The sequence below is a fragment of the Leucoraja erinacea genome, chromosome 5 (genome assembly GCF_028641065.1).
Source record: "Leucoraja erinacea ecotype New England chromosome 5, Leri_hhj_1, whole genome shotgun sequence".
Taxonomy (NCBI): domain Eukaryota; kingdom Metazoa; phylum Chordata; class Chondrichthyes; order Rajiformes; family Rajidae; genus Leucoraja; species Leucoraja erinaceus.
Window position 1 is genome coordinate 89,203,169 of NC_073381.1, and position 21,328 is coordinate 89,224,496.

Sequence of the window (21,328 nt, forward strand, 5' to 3'; positions counted from 1 at the left end):
AGAGAGTTGTGAGTCTGTGGAATTCTCTGCCAGAGTGGTGGAGACCGGTTTTCTGGATGCTTTCAAGAGAGAGCTAGATAGGGCTCTTAAAAATAGCGGAGTCAGGGGGTATGAGGAGAAGGCAGGAACGGGGTACTGGATGATCAGCCATGATCACATTGAATGAATGTGATATGAAAGTGAATTAGGTGTCAAATTTAACTTCTCTTTATGTTTTATCTGATGGGATAAATTGCAGACTTGATTTTTTAAATCTCAAAATGTTGTAACATTGCTAGAAAATGTAACTGCATCTTGGAGGCCGAAGGGTAGGTCCTTATCCCTGAGTACAGCAACATCAAGAACGGTTGCTGTACTGAGGTATAGCCAAGTCTATCCCTCATTGCTAGCAGCTGATGGAAAGCGACTGTAAAAGGACAGCGCTGCTGGGGAGGGGGGGGGGGGGGGGGGGGGCAGGGGCGCAGTTCCTTTCAGAGCGTGTGGGTAGTCTGTCCAGGGGTAAAGTTGCGGGGAGGGCAGGAGCGTTGAGAAGGAGGGGGTCGGCCGGGGATCATACAGCTCAAGAACGGGTCAGCGGGCGATGGATAACAGGACAGCGGACGGTGGAGCTTACTAAATATGTAAGTGCGAGTAACCTCAATTGATCCCTTGTTCGCGCTGACACAGGAGTAAGCTCCACCGCCCGCTGTCCTGTTATCCATCACCTGCTGACCCACTCCACTCTATGATATTTGCTCTTGAGCTGGTCCCCTCACTGTTCAGACGGAGTGTACTGCCAGAGGTGAGCGGGCCGGCAGAAGGCGCTGAGATGGCAGTCGGTTCCGCTGTCCGGTGATGGAGGCCACTCGTAGCCACGCGAGCTGCTTCCCTCCCCGGTCACAATGCGGTGGCGCCCGGAGCGCCACGGCAGCGGTGAGTGACCAAGTTACTGGCATGAACCCGAACCTCCCCTTCTCAATGCTCCTGCCCTCCCCGCAACTTTACCCCTGGCTAGACTCCACACACGCTGTGAAAGAAACTATCCTCCGAATTATCATATTACTCATGACATGTGACTCATTTATAATTATTTATTTATATTTGTATGAACATTTTTCCTAATTGGGCCCCGCACCTCCGAAAGCCGGCCCTGTGCTTATATATTAAAGACAGATGCAAAGTGATGAAATAACTCGGCATCTCTGGAGTACATGGATAGGTGATATTTTGTGTCGGGATACTTCCTCGCCTATCTTTGATAGAAATCAGCATCAGCAGTTTCGACATTTGTTTCTATATTGTTCTGCACTGTTCTCTTAGAGTTGTTCTCTAATGATAGTTTAGTCTTAAAGAAGTGAGTGTGAATAAAAAATGTGAAAAAGAGCAACTTGGATCTGCATGCAGAATGGATTACTTTGTATTCACCAGAAAGCATGCTGTAGGAATCTGTTACTATAATTACATTAACATGCTGTACACTTCAGACATTTCAAATTCAATACACTAAAACAGCTTTAATTTGCACTTTTTTGATGTGTAGTTACAAATTTCTTAACAGCAACCAAACTTTGTTCACTGATAGCGATTAACTTTGTGACGACTTCCCTGTTGACAGCAATTGACGTTATGATGTTAAGGGAACAAATCATGCAGAATACTGTATGTCTGCACATCAGACGTTTCATTATATTACACACCTGTTTCAAAAAAAATGAAACTTAATTATTCAAGACAAGTTTAATAGGAAGGGTAATCTATTTGCAGTTTAATTTTAGCTTTTTTTGCTTTATCTACATTTTGTAAAAATGGACATTGCAGAAATACTCTGTGTTCTTGAACTCCCATGGATCTGTGAAAACTGCTCTTAAGATTTCATAGCACAACTTTGAGAACTGTTGATACTGTTTTGTATGTTACGCTAAAAATACATGAAGTGCTGGCAGGCAGGCAGCATCTCTGGAGATCATGGATAGGTGATGTTTTGGGTCACGACCCTTCTTCCGTCAGAACAGAATGGGATCTGTCTTCAGTCTGAAGAAGGGGCCGGACTCAAAAAGTCGCTTATCCGTGATGTTGCCTGGCCCGCCAGTTACTCCATCACTTTTTTTTGTAAACCAGCATCTGAAGTTCCTGCATCTACAGTGTATGTTACCTTCAACAGGAATCAGGCCATTGCGTTGTGATTCAGTTGGGTGGCTTTCTGTCTGAGATAAAGTATGGGAGACGACAACTCACGCTGTAGCAGGACGCCCACGACGCACGATGAATGTCTTGTTTGGAATCGCCAAAGGCTGCTGGACTTTGTCCTTCGACTGGGTAGGTTAACCTTGCAGAAAACTAATCTGTAACGTTCACTTAAGTGAAAGGTGTCCATCCATACATAAAGGACAAAATACATGACAGTTCTGAATTGGTATCCCCAGGGTAGGGGAATCAAGAACCAGAGGAAGTGGTTTAAACCTATTAAAGTGAGAGAGGAAATAGGCACCTGAGAGCCTGAACATTTTCAATCAGAATGGCGGTTACACTATTTGCCAGCGGCGGTAATTTAGGCAGGTACTATAACAACATTTTGGATGTATAAATTGGATTATATTAGATTAAGATGATATTAAAATGAGATTAAGATGATATTAAAATGAGATTAAGGTGAGATTAAAATGAGATTAGATATACAGCGTGGAAACTCGCCCTTCAGCTCACTGAGTCTGCGCTGACCAGCGATCCCCAGTATACTAGTTCTATATTATCCCACACAAGAGGCAATTTGCAGAAGCCAATTGACCTACAAACCTGCACGTCTTTGCAATGTGGAGGGAACCAGAGCAGTCAGAGGAAACCCATGCGGTCAGGGGGAGAGCATCCAAACTCCATACAGACAGCGCCCGTTGTCAGGATCGAACCCCAATCTCTGGCGCTGCAAAGCATTTGAAAGATAGATGTACAGGTACTTGGATAGGAATGGTTTAGAGGGATGTGGGTCAAATGTAGGCAAATAGGACCAACTTAGATGGGACATCTGGTAGGCTTGGACAAGTTGGTTCTTTTTCTGTTCAGGATGGCTCCGATTCTTCCTTTAACTTTTGTAAACTAATACAAAAGTCATCCTGATGACATTGATTCAGTATGTAAATATTATACTCGTCTTCAAGTGCTGATGTGCATGCTCAATCTTCATTTTGTTCCTAAGCATTGATAGTCACATTAAAGACATCAGCTGTAGTATCCCCAAAGTATCAATTCCCTCCGGTGTTACTTTTAACGCATCCACTTAAAATTCCATGTTCTCCTTTTACCTCCTGAACTCCTAAATATTAAACTAAAAGATGTGGTCCGAAAAAGAAAAAAAATGCTGGGTTGGGGGGTCAGATTCCAGGTATTAGGGATGCTGGGAGAAGGCAGAGGTTGAGAGGGAAAGATAGATCAGCCATGATTGAATGACGGAGTAGACTCGATGGGCCTAATTATGTTCCTTGAACATGAATTTATGAAAACTGTTGGAAATTCCAAAGAGCTGGACAGCATTTATGTGGGGTGGAGCAGTTATGTTTCAGAATAATAATCCTTCAAGAGAATTATTGCCTCGTCTTCATATATTAACAAACATAAAACTTTAAATATCCTGAAAATGCATCCAACATTTTTGTTATTCATTTTACAACAATGTTTTTACAACAAATTACTACAAAATGACATTTGTCTTGTCTTACAATTCAAACTTTGGAAGCTACCTTCTGCTCTGCCACATGGGATGGATATCTAATTATTCTATGAAGTAAGAATATTGCTTTTGCCATTGGGTCAATATACCTTATTAGTTTGTTTTATTACCGTTCATGATATATTGCGTTCCTGCCCTTTCCAACATGATTATTGCAATATTTTAATAATTCACGTTTCCTTATTGAGCCATTTTGTCTTAACCTTTTCACAATTGAAAACAAATAAAGATTATTCAATTAATCTGCAATTATTTCTGTTATGCTGCAATTTGTAAAACAAATGACATTGTAATTTGAATTTGGTTTATGATCAGTTTACAGAATTAGCTTGGCCTATAGTTTACGATGTTAAGGACACAGTTGTTTGAAATGGATCAGTGCCAGTAGAGGGCAATATTTTCTAAATTAAGTTAAGGTTGGAATTAACTATATCAGGGCATCTGAAGGTATTCTTCATCTCACAGTCTCCATCACAGGAAATAGACTGTTGACTGACGTCTATTGCAAACCCACTAACTCCCACAATTATCTCAACTACACTTATTCCCACCCTGCTTCCTGCAAAGACTCTATCTCCTACTCCAAATTCCTCTGTCTTCGCCGCATCTGTGCCCAAGATGAGGTGTTCGATACTAGGTCATCCGAGATGTTCTCATTCTTTAGGGAACGGGGGTTCCCCTCTCCTGTCATAGATGAGGCCCTCACTCGTGTCTCCTCAGTGCTCTGCCCTTGCTCCCCCTCCCCCTAGTCACAATGGAGACAGTCCCCCTAGTCATAGAAACATAGAAAATAAGAGCAGGAATAGGTCATTCAGCCCTTCAAGCCAGCACCGCCATGCAATATGATCATGGCTGATCATCTAAAATCAGTACCCAGTTCCTGCTTTCTCCCCTTATACCTTGATTTCATTAGCCTTAAGAGCTAAATCTAACTCCCTCTTGAATACATCCAGTGAATTGGCCTCCAATGCCTTCTGTGGCAGAGAATTCCACAGATTCGCACCTCTCTGGGTGTCCTTGCCTTCCACCCCATCAGCCGTCGCATACAACACATAATCCTCTGAAATTTCTGCCACCTCCAATGGGATACCACCACGAGCCACATTTTCCCATCTCCACCCCTTTCTGCCTTCCGCAGAGACCGTTCAGTCCGCAACTCCCTGGTTAATTCATCTCTTCCCACTTAAACCACCCCCTCCCCAGGTACTTTCCTCTGCAACCGCAGAAGATGCAACACCTGCAGCGATACCTCCTCCCTCGACTCTGTACAGGGACTGCAACAGTCCTTTCAGGTTAGACAGAGGTTCACTTGCACCTCCTCCAAACCTCATCTACACTACCCTTTGTTCAAGGTGTGGACTCGTACATCGGCGAGACCAAACTCGGACTGGGCGATCATTTCGCGGAACACCTTAGCCCACCTGAACCAACATGATCTCCCGGTTGCCAAACACTTTAATTCTCCTTCCCATTCCTACACAGACATTTCTGTCCTCGGTCTCCTCCATTGTCAGAGTGAGGCTAAACACAAATTGGAGGAACAGCACCTCATATTTCGCTTGGGCAGCCTGCAGCCCAGTGGTATGAATATGGATTCCTCTAACTTCAGGGAGCCCCGGCATTCCCTCTCTCTCTATCCCTCCCCCACCCAAGCTTCTCATTCACCCTACAAACAGCTAACAATGGTCCAGTTCCTTTATGATCGTTACTTTTTTGCATATCTTTCATTCATCATTCCTTCTCTCCAGTGATGCTGCCTGTCCCGCTGAGTTACTCCAGCTTTTTGTGTCTATCTTTTGAAGATATCTGCAGCTTGTCGAGAGTTCTTGTTATGTATTTTGCCTTTTAATTCTTTGCATGCAAAATTCATGAATGAAGAACTGAAATTGAGAGGTTGTGAAAATGGGTCGGTATAGACCTGTTGCAAACAGCAAACTCTGGAAGAAGGTCCCGACCCAAAACGTCACCCATTCTTTTTCACCAGAGATGCTGCCTGACCCAATGAGTTACTCCAGCACTTTGTATCTATCTTTGGTATAAACCAATATCTGCAGTTCCTTGTTTCTACATTCTGGAATAACTCAGCGGGTCAACCAGCAAAGGGATAGGTTACATTTAAGTTTGAGACCCGGTGTCAGAACTGAGTTCTCAAGTTATAGGAGTAGAATTTGGCCATTTGGCCCATCGAGTCAACTCCGCCAGTCAATCATGGTTGATCTTTGCCTCCTCATCCCATTTTCCTGCCTTCTCCCTGCAACCCTTGACATCCATGTAGTAATTTAGTTTAGTTTAGAGATACAGCATGGAAACAGGCCCTAACAGAAGCCTACAAACACTAGGGACAATTCACACTTATACTGTACCAAGTATACAAACCTAAGCCAATTAACTTGGGTGCAGCCGGAGAAAAGCTGCCTCTCCGATCAGGTAGGGACCCTAGAAAGTAGTTTCCCCCTCCCACCCTCCACATAAAAAAGACTAGAACTCCTAAAAACAAAACACCCAACTAACTAAAAATTTAAAAAAATATGAAAAACGGACAGCTGCAGGCTGGGTAGCCATACCACACAGGACGGGAAGGTAAAGGAAAGGAAACCCAGGTGGATAGGTGTGGGTGTTGGGCAGGTGGAGGGTGTCACAAACATTAGTAATAGTCACCGAGCCCGGCAGCATGCAAACAGGCCGTTACGCCCAACTTGCCCATACCAACCAAAATGCTCCATCTACACTGGCCCCACATGCCCACATTTGACCCATGTCCCTGTAAATCTTTTTTATCTGTGTACATGTATACTTTTAATTTGGGTGGAAAGAGAATGGAACAGGTGAAGAAAGGGAGAGAAAGCCAGGAGGATGAGGTGTGTGTTACCTGAAAATGGACCGTTCACTGTTCATACCAAAAAGTAGTAAACTGCCCAGTCCATCATCGGCTCTGACCTTCCTTCCATCGAGGGGATTTATCGCAGTCGCTGCCTCAAAAAGGCTGGCAGTATCATCAAAGACCCACACCATCCTGGCCACACACTCATCTCCCTGCTACCTTCAGGTAGAAGGTACAGGAGCCTGACGACTGCAACAACCAGGTTCAGGAATAGCTACTTCCCCACAGCCACCAGGCTATTAAACCTGGCTCGGACAAAACTCTAATTATTAATAACCCATTATCTGTTATTTGCACTTCATCAGTTTATTTATTCATGTGTGTATATATTTATATTATGGTATATGGACACACTTATCTGTTTTGTAGTAAAGGCCTACTATGTTCTATGTGCTGAAGCAAAGCAAGAATTTCATTGTCCTATCAGGGACACATGACAATAAACTCACTTGAACGTGAAAGTTGTCGGCTACCTTGGCCGAATGTCATGTGTTTAGTTTGGAGATGCCGTGCGGAAACAGGTCTTTCAGCCCACTGAATTTACGGTGCCCAGCGATTACACCATGCACTAGTTTTATCCTACACACGGGACAATTTATATAAGCAAGTTTACTTACAATCCTGCACGTCTTTGGACTGTGGGAGGAAACCTGAGCACCCGGAAAAAACCCACAGGGTCACAGGGAGAAAATACAAACTCTGTCCAGACATCACCTGTAGTTGGGATCGAACCTGGGTCTCTGGTGCTGTGAGGCAGCAACTCTACCGCTGCGCCACTGTGCCGGCCGCTGTCTCGTTCTCATTTGTATTTGCCCTCACTGTGGCAATGGAGACGGTTGGTGTGGGAGTAGGAGATTAAATGACATGCAACAGAATGTGTGATGAAAGGAATGATACTTTATTGTTGCATGTACCGAGGTCGGCTCCCTCTTTGTTCTCGGAGCCCCCCTCCATGCCGGCTCCCTCTTTGTTTTCTCATCAGCCCCCCTCCCCCATGCGGTCCCTCATTGTTCTCTCGGAGCCTTATCTTCCCCCCGCCCACCACCACGCCGGGTCCCTCTTTGTTTTCAGGTCAAGGTGACCATTGCAGACAGAGTGCCGGTGTTCTGCAAAATGATTGCTTCGTCGACACTTGGTCTCGCCGATGTTGGGAAGGCCATTTTAAGAGCACAGAATGCAACAGACCCGCTGTTACTGTCACCCTCAGTAATAGTGGGTTACTGAGTTATTACAATATTCCATATTGCAACCTATCCGTTATTTAGAAACTTATTTATGTGGAACACTCTCTCCTGGAGTGAGAGTCTAGGATCAGAGAGCACACTCAGAATAAAAGGACATACCTTTAGAAATGTGAGGAGTTTCTTCATTGGTGTAATGTTATGATGTTATAACTGTCATGCTGTAACACTGTATTGTATTGTATTGTATATCTTTATTGTCATTTCCTGAGTATTCGCATACCCAGAGGAAACAAAAAAACGTTTCTCAACCAGTGTCCATTCAGTGTGCATGAAAAATAAATAGAAATAAAAAATACATGTGTCATGAACAAATTTAACACTCTACTAAACATTCAACAGGCGATGATGATACACGATACCTTTAGAAATGAGGAGACATTTATTTAGTCACGGGGTGGTAAATCTGCAGAATTCATTGCCACAGACGGTTTGGGAGACCAAGTCATTGGGTATTTTTAAAGCGGAGGTTGACAGATTCTTGATTAGTGAGGGTGTCAACGGTTATGGGGAGAAGGCAGGATTATGGAGGAGAGGGAAAGATAGATCAGCCATGACTGAATGGCGAATCCACCCGGTGGGCCGAGTGGCCTAATTCTGCTACTCTGACTTATGGACACAACATTAATTGGTTTTATTCATCGTAAATCACGCTTGTTACAGATTTATTTCTTTGCTGTTTTCCAGTCTTTGGAGCAAGGATGTTGGGTTCCTGAAGAACCATTTGAACTCTCAACTCAGTTTCCTGCAGCAACTGTAAGTCAGTAGTTTTTGTTGACAGCCCTTGTTTAGCTTTTGAGTAGCGTTACACAGCACAGAAACAAGCCTTTTGGCCCAACGTCCACACAGAAAGGTTTTACAGCTGAGCGAATTTAATTTGCCCGTGTTTGGCCCATATCCCTCTTAAACTTTCATGTCCATGTAACTATCCTCCCGTTAGTTCTTTTAAAGCAATTGCATCTCTCTAACTTCCTCTGGCAGCTCGTTCCATAAACGCACCACCCCGTGCTTGAATTGATGCTCAGATTTCTTTTAAATCTTTCCCCTCTCGTCTTAAACCTCAGCCCTTCAGTTCTGGACTCCCCAACTCTTGCGAAAAGGACTGTGACTATCGCCTTATCTCTGCACCATCTTCTTCTTCTTGCGAATGAAACATACACCACATGATTTTATATACCTCCTCAGGTCACTGTTCAGTCACCTGCAAACTGTGTAGGAAGGAACTGCAGATGCTGGTTTACACCAAAGTTAGACACAAAATGCTGGAGTTACTCAGCGGGACAGGCATCATCTCTAGATAAAAGGAAGGGATGATGTTTCAGGTCGAGACCCTTCTTCAGACTGAAAGGGTCTTGAACCGAAACGTCACCCATTCCTTCTATCCAGATATGCTGCCTGTCCCACTGAGTTATTCCAGCATCTTGTGTCTATCCTGGGAAAAGTGTCTCATCTTTTACAGCCTTTCCTTCTGATTCGAATGTCCAGGTAACACACCTGGCAAGTGTGAGGTGTGCATTTTCTATTCTTCATTCTTCTGGATCTTTTCTACATCAACTTAATGACAACCTTCCAGCATCTACTTATATCCCTTTGTCTCTTCACTCTATGACACTTTTAAAGGCCAAACTATATGTCCTACCATGGATTGACTTGACAAAATGCACACCTCTCACTTGCCATTGTTGAATTCCATCTGCCATTCCTTGGCCCATTCTCCCAGTTAACCTATCCCCATTTGTAAGCTTCGATTGCCTTTGTCATTGGCCAATATGCCACCAATGTTGGTGTTGTCTGTAAATTTACCAACGACATGAGCTGTATTGCCATCCAAATCGTTAATATAGATGACGAGCAACAGTGAACCCAAGCAGATCTCTGCAATACACCCCTGATCACGGACCTACCATGACCTACCTGATCCACTGCCAGCCCATGACTCCTTCCACCAAGCCATTATTGAATCCAGCCGGCTAGCTCAGCCTGGATCCCATGCGATTTCATGCTTTTATTTGCACCTTATGTATTGTAATTGTGGAGTTTACTGGAGTTTAAAGAATGTGGTGAAATGGAGATTCTCTCGAGCAATTGTGTGCAGATACTTTAAATGATCTTTATTCTGTGCGCATGTCTAGTGCAGCTTTCCTTCGCACTGGAAACTGCTTGTACGCTTCAATCTTTTGTTGTTGATTATCATCTGCAAGTAACCACAACATTGAAATCTGCCTTCAATTCAGTATTCCAGTTGAAGTAATGAGAATAGAGATTTGTTAGCATGAACCTTATATGTTTATACATCTGGAGTTGGAAGTGGATTCTTTAAGCGTACAAGGAAGAAACAAAGGGTATATGTATCTGAAAGATTTTGAAAAGTATTGACTTTTCTGATGGAGACGTTTACTTTCATGTTTAATATTTCCATATCATGTTTGGTGGGCTGAGGAGAATTCAAAATGTTTGGATGGCATTGAGGGAACTTATACTTGGGAGAATTACCTGCAATGTTCTCTCTTCAGAACAATTGTCCTGTCAACTGGGCGGCATGGTGGCACAGCAGTAGAATTGCTGCCTTGCAGCGTCAGAGCCCCGGGTCCCTTGTTTGATCCTGACTACGGGTGCGGTCTGTACGGAGTTTGCACGTTCTGCCCGTGACCTGCGTGGGTTTTCTCTGAGATCTTTAGTTTCCTCCCACACTCCAAAGGCGTACAGGTTGGTAGGTTAAGGGCCTGTCCCACTTTCACGACCTAATTCACGACCTTTTTTACTCGTGGACATTTTTCATCAGGCTAGAAAAACGCCCTGACCTACTTGATGCCACGAGTACCTACGACTAGCATCACGACCTATCTCCGACCTCGTGACGACTATGCTGCGAGTATGAGTTAAGGGCAAACTCGGCAGAGATCGTGAATTGGGTCGTGAAAGTGGGATAGGCCTTTTAATTGGCTTGGTATAAATGTAAATTGTCCTTGGTGTATGTAGGATAGTGTTAGTGTGCAGGGATTGTGGAGTTACGGACTCGATGGGCCAAAGGGCCCGTTTCCGCTCTGTACCTCTAAACTAAAACTAAACTAAAATCTTATGTTTACACTTTTCCATTTTTCTGTCCGTGAAGTTCTACATTAATTTCGTTTCTCGCTGTCAGAAGCAAATATTCTGGTTGCTTTTGGAATTGAAAAGAAAGTCTGTCATTGGTAGTTTTTGAGTTTTGAGTAAACATCTTCATATGTTATAGGGAATGCTTGAGCATTTCGGTCGTTTGAATGAAAATTGAGAGAGCGGAAATTTGCCATCTCTTGAACAATCCGCACCATCTCCAGAGTGGAGTTCACCAATGATTGGTTCAAAGATACAGCTTGGAAGCAGGCCCTTTGGCCCGCTGACCATTGCCCACCCGTCGACACTAGTTCTATGTTATCCCACTTTCGCATCCACTCCCTACACACGAGCGGGAATTTATAGCAGCCGATTAATCTACAAACCCGAATGTCTTTGGGATGTGGGAGGAAACCGGAGCACCCGGAGGAAAGCCACACGGTCACAGAGACAGCATGCAAACTCCACGCAAACAACACCCGAAGTCAGGACCGATAGTCAAAAGAAATGGGACGTTTCTGCCCTCCAAGATGATGAAACTATATTATAACTGAAATGAAAGTTTGTGTAAAGTGGCGCAAAGGTAGAGTTTCTGCCTTACAGCCAGAGACCCGGGTTTGATCCTGACCTCGGGTGCTGCCTGTACAGCGTTTGCACGTTCTCCCTGTGAACATGTGGGTTTTCCTCCGGGTGCTCTGCTTTCCTCCCACACTCCAAAGATGTGCAGGTTTGATGGGTAAAGAATGGCCCCAAAACGGATAATCAAATTTTCAACTCGGTATTGATACAGGTGCACAACCTTTTATCCGAAGATCCAAATAACGAAAACCTCCGAATAGCGACATTTTTTCGGTCCTTGAAGAAAGGTCCTTGAAAACGTTCACCGAGGGCGGCCCGCAGAGGTGACAGCGGAACCTCCGGTCGGTCCTCGAAGAAAGGGGAACTAAATCCCCATTCATAAAAGAGAAGGTGAGGGTATATTGCGCGGGAGGGTTAATAATTGACAATATGCTGCTACCTGCCAGCTGCGTTAAAAAGTTCCTACGGTAGACTCACGATACACAGTGTATCGTGAGTCTTGCGTGGGAACCTTTTAACTCAGCGTGCAGGCAGCAGTAGATTGTCGCTCCCTTCAGTTTCACCCCACCTACACCCCTCTGCTTCCCGGCCATGTGTGTGACCCCTTCCCTCCCCTCTCCAGCTCCCCGCTCATTGCACCGGCGCGGGAGCTTTGTACTGGCTTCACGTCGCGATGCCAGCAGCACAGTGCCAGTCACCGGAGACATCAGGACCAACGGAACACCGACCCCCAGGCCCACTGCAAGCACGGAGATCCCAGATCAGCAACTCCAGCCCAGCCCCGTTCCAACTCCAGAGGAACACGCTCCCCGTATGGGCAGAAGCTGATGGTGTGCAAGGGGTACGTCTTGTTCTTGGGGTGGCGCAGCTCGGGCTGTGGGCGAACTGCCACGTCGCCGTAGCGGCCCATCGGGGAGCGGATTCCTCTGGAGTTGGAGGGGGAGGGGGGTATTGTGCTGTTTGATCGCCCCCTACTATTCCAGGGACAGGGAGACAGGACGTTCACCGAGGGCGGCCCGCAGAGGTGACAGCGGAACCTCCGGTCGGTCCTCGAAGAAAGGGGAACTAAATCCCCATCCATAAAAGAGAAGGTGAGAGTATATTGCGCGGGAGGGGTAATAATTGATAATATGCTGCTACCTGCCCGCTGTTAAAAAGTTCCCACGGTAGACACGATACACAGTGTATCGTGAGTCTTGCGTGGGAACTTTCTAACTCAGCGTGCAGGCAGCAGCAGATTGTCGCTCCCTTCAGTTTCACCCCACCTACACCCCTCTGCTCCCCGGCCATGTGTGTGACCCCATCCCTCCCCTCTCCAGCTCCCCGCTCATCGCACCGGCGCGGGGGCTTTGTACTGTCTTCACGTCGGCGATGGCAGCCAGCAGGCTAGTGCAGTCACCGGAGACGTCAGGACCAATTGGACGTCGACCACCAGGCCCACCGCAAGCACGGAGAACCCAGAGACCCACAGCCTGCAGCAGCCCAGCCCAGCCCAGCTCCAACTACAGAGGAACCTGGGTTGCGGATGACGGGGCGCAGCTCGGGGCGTCGTAGGGGCCCATCGGGGAGCGGGTTCCTGTTGGTCCTGACGTCTCCGGCCACCTGCTATCCTCCGGGAACTGTACCGCCCTTGCAGGAGAGTGGGGTTGTTTGCAGTTGCAGAGGGAGGGGGCAAGGGCGGTACAGTTCCCAGTCTCAGCTCCAGTCCAGGGGGGTGGCCGGAGACGTCAGGACCAACGGGACAGCGACCCCCAGGCCCACTGCAAGCACGGAGATCCCAGAGACCCACAGCCAGCAGCAACTCCAGCCCAGCCCCGCTCCAACTCCAGAGGAACACGTAGGGGCAGAAGCTGATGGTGTGCAAGGTGTTCTTGGGGTGGCGCAGCTCGGGCTGTGGGCAAACTGCCACTTGTCGCCGTAGCGGCCCATCGGGGAGCGGATTCCTCTGGAGTTGGAGGGGGAGGGGGGTATTGTGCTGTTTGATCGCCCCCTGCTATCCCAGGGACAGGGAGACACAGCGGCGTTTTAGACTGGTGGGCAATCACTTCCAAAGTTCTGCCGACACAGTCAGTACACCTCTCCTACACTGCATTTCATACAAACATTTATTCTGCATTAAAAAACGACATTGAAGACTCAAACTCGCGACCGAGTAACTGCCGGGATCAAGGCGCAAACTCGCGACCTTGCGGATATGAACCGAGCACTCTACCACTGAGCCAGCCATTAAAATCTACGCTAAAAAAATTCCATTCCGAAGACCGACAAATTCTGAATTACGAAAAGTGTCTGGTCCCAAGGCTGTCGGATAAAAGGTTGTGCACCTGTAATGCAGAACTTGCGCAGAATATTACAATTGCATTTAACGTATTTTTTAAGTCTTAGTATATACCTGCAATACAAAAATTAAACTATATTTGATACAGTTCCTGTATATTTTTCGATGTTATATGAACTATAAGAAAAAATATATCAAGATCAGCAAAGGCTTAATGCTGGCTAATATTATCTTGAAATAACTGATATTTTCAACTTGTGCATGGCTTTTTAATAATATTTATGACTTTCTAAGTTCCAGTCATTTTGTCTGGAGAATGTGATCTGTATTAATCTGCAGAAGAACAAATTCTCTTGCAATCAGTATGGGGGAACTGTGGGGCAACACAGTGGCGCAGTGGTAGAGTTGCTAACTTGCAGCGCCAGGGACTCGGGTTCAATCCTGACTATGGGTGCTGTCTGTACGTAGTTTGTACATTCTACCCGTGACCTGCATGGGTTTTCTCCGGGAGCTCCGGTTTTCTCTCACACTCCAAATACGTACAGGTTTGTAGGATAAGTAGCTTGGTAAAATTGAAAATAGTGTGTAGGATAGTATTGTTTAAGAAGGAACTACAGATGCTGGAAAAATCAAAGGTGGACAAAAAGCTGGAGAAACTCAGCGGGTGAGGCAGCATCTATGGAGCAAAGGAATGGGTGACGTTTCAGATCGAGACCCGAAACGTCACCCATTCCTTCACTCCATAGATGCTGCCTCACCCGCTAAGTTTCTCCAGCTTTTTGTCTACCTGTAGGATAGTATTAGCGTGCAGGGATCACTGGTTGGTGCGGACTCAGTGGACCGATGGACCTGTTTCTGCATTGTGTCTCTGAACTAAACTAAACTAAACTGCTTATGTATTGATCACTTAATAACATGCAAGTTGAGATGTGCAACATTTGTCTTTTACATTCTGTGAGGGGAAATCTGGGGGAGATTATAAAAAGAACCTTCTCTTCCAGGCAGTCAGCCACATTGGAGTCTTTATTAAAGAAACGACCTCATAAAACAGAATTAATACAAAACTAGATGAAATGCGATTTACAAGCAATTTTGTCCATATCTGTTCATTCATTCCTGTCTTCACTTCAAAATAGCAAGTTAAAATATTAACGTGTAGTGTACATATTGATCAACATTTTAAACATGCTTGTAATTGAGTCCTTTACACATTTGATACAAAATGTCTTTGTACATTATTTGGTCTGACAAAAATCGATTCATCCATTTAAATCCATCATTCGAAGTTAGCAGGTCTGATCATCATTGTAGTAGCTTTCAGGGAGTATCCTGAACCTTTCCAGTAGTACCATTTGATTCCATTGAATTTCTTTATATTCTCTCCTGCTGAATAGTATAATCCGTTCAGGTTGGAAGGACCACAAGCATCAAACCACCATCCTGCAAGTGAAGAGAGACAAACATCAAATGGGATAAGTTCAAGTAGCAGAATTAGGCCATTGGCATCCCATCAAGTCCACTCTGCCATTCAATCATGGCTGATCTATCTGCCCAGTAAGGCAACAGAATTTCACGCAAAGGGTGGTGGGTGTATGGAACGCGTGGCTGAAGGCGGTGTTGAGGCAGGTGGTATCGCAACGTTTAAGAAACATTTGGACAGCTACATGGATATGACAGGTTCAGAGGGATATAGACCAAAAGCAGTCAGGTGGGACTAGTAGTCGTGTGGACCTTATGGTCAATGTGAGCAAGTTGGGCCGAAGGGCCTATCTCCACGCTGTGTGACTCTTTGACTCTAATTGGTGGTGACCCTGGGGCATTAAATAAATCTTACAGAAATAAAATTAGCTTATTCTTTTCATCACACTAATCCAATTTTATCACTGGACATTTAATTTAAACTTAAATGTATCGTGTTAAAGATTCTTATTGACTAATCATTTCCAAATTAATGTCAATACATTTGAATGTGATTTAATTAGAAAATAATACTCTTAGGAAGCACAATGTATCCTTTCATTATACTGTGGGTATCATTTAAATGGTTTGTTAATATACATAGACGAATGAAATGAATCAATAGAGCAAAGGCGTTTAATGGAGGTGTCCAAAATCATTGGAGTTTTTGGCAAGAGAGAGCTATGACCATCTGTCTGCTGTAAGATCGATAAGCTGAGAGCAGATTTAAGGTAATTGGTCAAGGAATGAGAGGTGAAACGAGAAGATTTTATTTTTGCACAGTTAGATTTTAATGAGCTGCCTGAAATGGTGGTTGAGGCAGATTCAATAGGAAATCGTACTTCATTAAATCAATTGTTTGGGTCATAAGCTTGGAAAGTTTTGTGAGCTGTAGTTCGACTGACAAGCCTATGAGAGGAGCATAGTGAATTTAATAGGTCTGCATATAAATCTTCTGCAACCGCCTTCAGTTATATTCACTGAATCTTTCTCAGAAAAACTAATGACCGTTAGACATAGGAGTAGAATTAGGCCATTTGGCCCATCGAGTCTACTCCGCATTCAATCATGGCTGGTCTATCTTTTGTACTCAATCTCATTCCCCTGCCTTCTCCCCTTAACCTTAGACGCCCTTACTAATCAAGAACCTATCAACCTCCGCCTTAAAAATACCCAAAGACATGGCCTCCACTGCCGTATGTGGCAATGAATGCTACAAATTCACCACCCTCTGGCTAAAGAATTTCCTCCTCATCTCCATTCTAAAAGTACGTCCTTTTATTCTGAGGCAATGCCCTAGACTCTCCCATTACTGGAAACATCCTCTCCACATCCACTCTATCCAGGCCTTTCATTATTCAGTAGGTTTAATTGTGATCCACCCTCAACCTTCTGAACTCCAGCGAGTACCGACCCAGTCCCGTCAAATGCTCCTCGTACGTTAACCCACTCGCCCTGCGATCATTCTTGTAAAACACTAATTGAATCTGCTGTAACTTTTAATCCTAGGAATAGTAAATTAGCTTGATGTGTTGGATTAGCTCTTGTTTTTGTTTTCTATTTTTAGTTTTTAATTTTAGAGATTGGGATTAGTTTAGTTTCGAGTTACTTTGTGGAAACAGGCCCTTCTTCCATCGAGTCCATGCTGACCAGCAATCACCTAATTTCAGAATCCAATTAACCCAAGTGATCCCACTCCCTGAACACTGGGAGCAATTTACAGAGGCCAATCTATCTACAAACCTAAACATCTTTGGCACGTGGGAGGAAACCCACGCGGTCACGGGGAGAACGTAAAATCTCTGTACAGACAGCACCCGTAGTCAGGATCGAACCCGCATCTCTGGCGCTGTGAAGCAGCAAGATGTTTAATTTTAGATGTTTTTAGCTTTACTTTGAGATGTTTTAGATATTTTACATTTTTGGTTCCTAGCTGTTTAATATTGCGTGCTCTCCTCCGGCAATCTAAGATAGCACCAGCTGCGTACATTGCGATGTTCACAGAGTTAAGTGCGGCAGCTAAAATACCACCGGATACTTTGAGAGAATCGGCAAGGGAGTAAGTAGTGAGGAGCTACTGCATCCATCTGCAGCATGTAAAATGCCTTGTCAGTAATTTCTAAGTGGGATTTCATGTTGATGTATGTCCTTACTCTCCTGGCTTTAATTAAAGAATAGTAATAATGATGATTGACCATCTAGCATTGTACATGATGGAGAATGGAGCTGGCATTTATCAAAACCCTGAACTGCTGCTGTGCTGAATTCTTTCTAACCGCAGACTTCAAGATGAGAGAGGGGACGCATGCAGGAGAATGGGAAAGCTCTCCAGCCGGTCTCCTCTCCATCCACAAGTCCAACCTCCGCAGTTTTGGGGACAGAACCTTCTCCAGGGCAGCTCCCAGGCTCTGGAACTCCCTTCCCCAACTGATCCGCAATTCCGTGTCCCTCACCATCTTCCAGTCCCGCCTCAAGACCCATCTCTTCACCTCTGCCTATCCTTAGCCCCACGTCCCCCTCCCTTTTCATCTGTGCATTAATTGCCTCATATTGTGTTTTGAATTGTATTCTGTCTTTACTTTGTGTACTAGTCTATTTATTTCATTCCCCTTACATGTTTTTCCTCTACCTGCTAAATTTTTGTACGGTGTCCTTGAGACTCTTGAAAGGCACCCATAAATAAAATGTATTATTATTATTATTATTATTAAGGAAGATGGAGGAGGAGGGTACTTTGAGGGAGGTTACCTTAGTTTTAGATTCAGAGATACAATGTGGAAGAGGGCTGCGCCGATCATCGATCACCCGTACACGAGTTCTATCCCACACACTAGGATCAAATTGCAGAAGCCAATTAACCTACAAACCTGCACGTCTTTGGAGTGTGGGAGGAAACCGGAGCACCCAGAGAAAACTCACACGGTCACAGGGAGAACAGACATTCTCCGTACAGACAGCGTCCGTTGTCAGGATTGAACTCGGGTCTATGGCCCTGTGAGGCGTCAACTCTACCATTGCGCCACTGTGCCACACTGCAGGATGAGTGTTTGCTTGGGAGTGTGACACCTCTCGTCACTCATTAACTTGTCATGTTTGTAGCAAGACTAAGATCGCTCCCCAACAAAACTGCTCTGAAACAATCTTAGCAAGCACTGATTCTCTTTCCACAGCCCTGTGTAAGAGTAAACTCTCAACGCACCCGAAGAGAAAAAAAAATCTATATTTATTGAGTGTTATGTACGATGCACAGATTGTTCTTGTAGAGACCAGCGTGATCTCCTCCTAAATCTCATTATGGAATTGTGCTGCATTTGGTAGATCAGCAATGGTGACAGGATAGCCTTAAGTAGAATGGCATGGCACTGTGGGTTAACCTCCCAAGGTGATGGACAGTCGCGACCATTCCTGCAATGTCGTGAAGGGAAGGAGCATCCCTCGGAAAATTCTAAGGGCAAACGCAGCTCATGTTTTCTCAGCATAACTCAGTATTCATTTGCAATAGTTTTTTTGCATGTCTTTACTGTTTAGTTTAGAGATAAGGCAGCACGATGACGCAGCCTTACAGCGCCAGAGACCCGCGTTTGATCCTTACTACGGGTGCTGTCTGTATGGAGTTTGTTTGTTCTCCCTGTAGTTTTAGCCAGGAACTCCGGTTTCCTCCCACATCCCACAGACATACAAATTTCCAGGCGAATTGGCTTGGTAAAATTGTAAATTGTCCCTAGTGTGTGTAAGATAGTGTTAGTGTGCATAGGATCGCTGGTCGCAGAGGCCTCGGTGGGCCGAAAGGCCTGTTCCCGCGCTGTATATCTAAACTAAACTAATCGAAACTATACAGCAAGATAAACCGGCCCTATGGCCCACCGAGTCCACGCCGACCGTCAATCACCCGTTCACACTAGTTCTGTTACCCCACTTTCCCCATCCAACACGGGCAATTCACAGAGGCCGATTACTCCACTCCCTTCACACTTGGGGGCAATTTTACAGAGGGCCAATTAACCTTACAAACCTGCGTGTTCTTGGGATGTTGGAGGAAACTGGCGATCACTGGAGACAAGCAAATCCACACACAGACAGCACTCGAGGTCAGGATCGCACCCGGGTCCCTGGCGCTGTGAAGCAGCAACTCTACCGCTGCGCCACTGTGCCGCCCATTGTTGATGGCACAGTTTTCATAAAATGTTGATGAGCACGACGGTCGGTCATTGCTGATACAGTTCGTTGAAGAAAGTCCCGTTCCGAAACGTCACCCATCCTCCTCCTCCTGATGATGCCTGACCCACTGTGTTACTCCAGCACTTTGTGTCTATTTTCGGTATAAACCAGCATCTGCAGTTCCTTTTTTACACAGTTAGTTGAAAACTGGACCGCTATGGATGTTCTCTCTGGGTTTAACAGGACCAGTAGATATTTAGAATTCAGACTGTGAAAGACCACCTTCATTTTTGCTGCTGAGACATTTGACACCAATTGAATCAGAAATTCCCAGGCTAGCGTTCTGAAGATAATCTAGTTCGACATGCTTGCGATGATTAAAGCAATGAATTTAACCTTAAATTTGATTTGTTTGATTTCCTGTATTTTGACAACACGCTGTGCTTCACAAATGTGAAATCAATCTCCATTTGCCGTGAAGTTTGGACAGGATGAAGTGTTGAAAATCAAAGGAACTGTAGATGTGGGATATCTAATGTAAAAACAGAACATGCTGGAAATACTCAGCAGGTCAGGCCACATCTGTGGGAAGAGAAATATATAATTGTGTGGGTCAAAGACCCTTCGTCAGAACTGGATTATTTGATTGAAACAATTCCTGAGGGGTCTTGGTTGGATGGATATGAAGATGACCTCTCTTTTAGTGGTAGAATCCAGAACTAGGGGTCAAGTTTAGTTTAGTTTAGAGATACAGCACGGAAACAGGCCCTTCGGTCCACCGAGTCCACGTGCACCAGCGATCCCCGCTCACTCACACTCTCCGACACACACACTGGGGACAATTTACAATTTGGCCAAGGCAATTAGCCTACAAACTTGTCTTTGCAGTGTGGGAGGAAACTGGAGCCCCCGGAGAAAACCCGTGCAGGTCATGGGGTGAACGTACAAACTCGATCAGACAGCACCCTTAGTATGTATCGAGCCTGGGTCTCTGACTCTGTAAGATAGCAACTCTACTGCTGCGCCACCATACAGTACTGTTTTAAAAATAATGGGTACAGGTGCACAACCTTTTATCCGGAGTTCCGGAAACCGAAAAACTCCGAAAACCGGCCATTTTTACCAGGATGTCGTCTGCACACCAAAGCTCGCGTTTGGCGCCAAACTTGACCCGAAACGACCCACGGTCAACCCAGGTCTGTACTACTGTAGCAGCTGCCTCCTCCCCGGAGACCGGGGAGACACTTAAACATCTGTAAATCATTGCTTAAATGTTAGTCAGTTAGTTTGGAGGGCTTTTATGTGAAAGGGGGGGGGGTGAAGGGGGAAACTTTAATTCTTAGTCCCCTACCTGGTCGGAGAGACGGGGAGCGGTCAATGCCTTACCGGGTCGCCGTGCAGTAAGCTCCGCAGCGCTGTGGCCGCCAACTCCCAGCTGGGGCTGCGGGCGTCCGGCCGCGGGCGGCGCCGGTTGTAGCTCCGACCCCGGCAACTCTACCCCTGGCTGCGAGGCGCTCCAAATCCAGCGCGGCCCGCGGCCGGACGCCCGCAGCCCCAGCTCCGCGATGTTGTGTGTCGGCGGCCACAGCGCTCCGGAGCTTACCGCACGGCGACCCGGTAAGGCATTGCCCGCTCCCCGCTGGTATCCCAGCGCTGGGACGCCGCCGACTCCCAACATTCGCAGAGCTGGGGCTGCGGGCGTCCGGCCGCGGGCGGCGCTGGATTTGGAGCGCCGTGCAGCCAGGGGTATTGTTGCAGGGGTCGGAGCTACAACCAGCGCCGCCCGCGGCCGGACGCCCGCAGCCCCCAGCTCCGCGATGTTGGGAGTCGGCGGCCACAGCGCTCCGGAGCTTACTGCACGGCGACCCGGTAAGGCATTGCCCGCTCCCCGCCTCTCCGACCAGGTAGGGGACTAAGAATTAAAGTTTCCCCCTTCACCA

At 45.9% G+C, this 21,328-nt stretch overlaps 1 protein-coding gene and 1 long non-coding RNA gene across 2 annotated transcripts in view; one reads left to right on the top strand and one right to left on the bottom strand.

Moving 5' to 3' along the window:
• Positions 1-633: 633 nt before the first annotated feature.
• Positions 634-21,328, top strand: part of LOC129697531 (uncharacterized) — a 65,910-nt gene continuing 45,215 nt past the window's right edge. The window contains exons 1-2 of the long non-coding RNA XR_008723540.1: positions 634-2,295; positions 8,510-8,578. This is a non-coding gene — a long non-coding RNA (uncharacterized LOC129697531). The remainder of the gene's footprint in view (positions 2,296-8,509; positions 8,579-21,328) is intronic.
• Positions 14,782-21,328, bottom strand: part of LOC129697528 (angiopoietin-2-like) — an 88,582-nt gene continuing 82,035 nt past the window's right edge. The window contains exon 9 of the mRNA XM_055636179.1: positions 14,782-15,212. Within this exon, the coding sequence (XP_055492154.1) occupies positions 15,049-15,212 (164 nt within the window). The 3' untranslated portion in view covers positions 14,782-15,048. The remainder of the gene's footprint in view (positions 15,213-21,328) is intronic.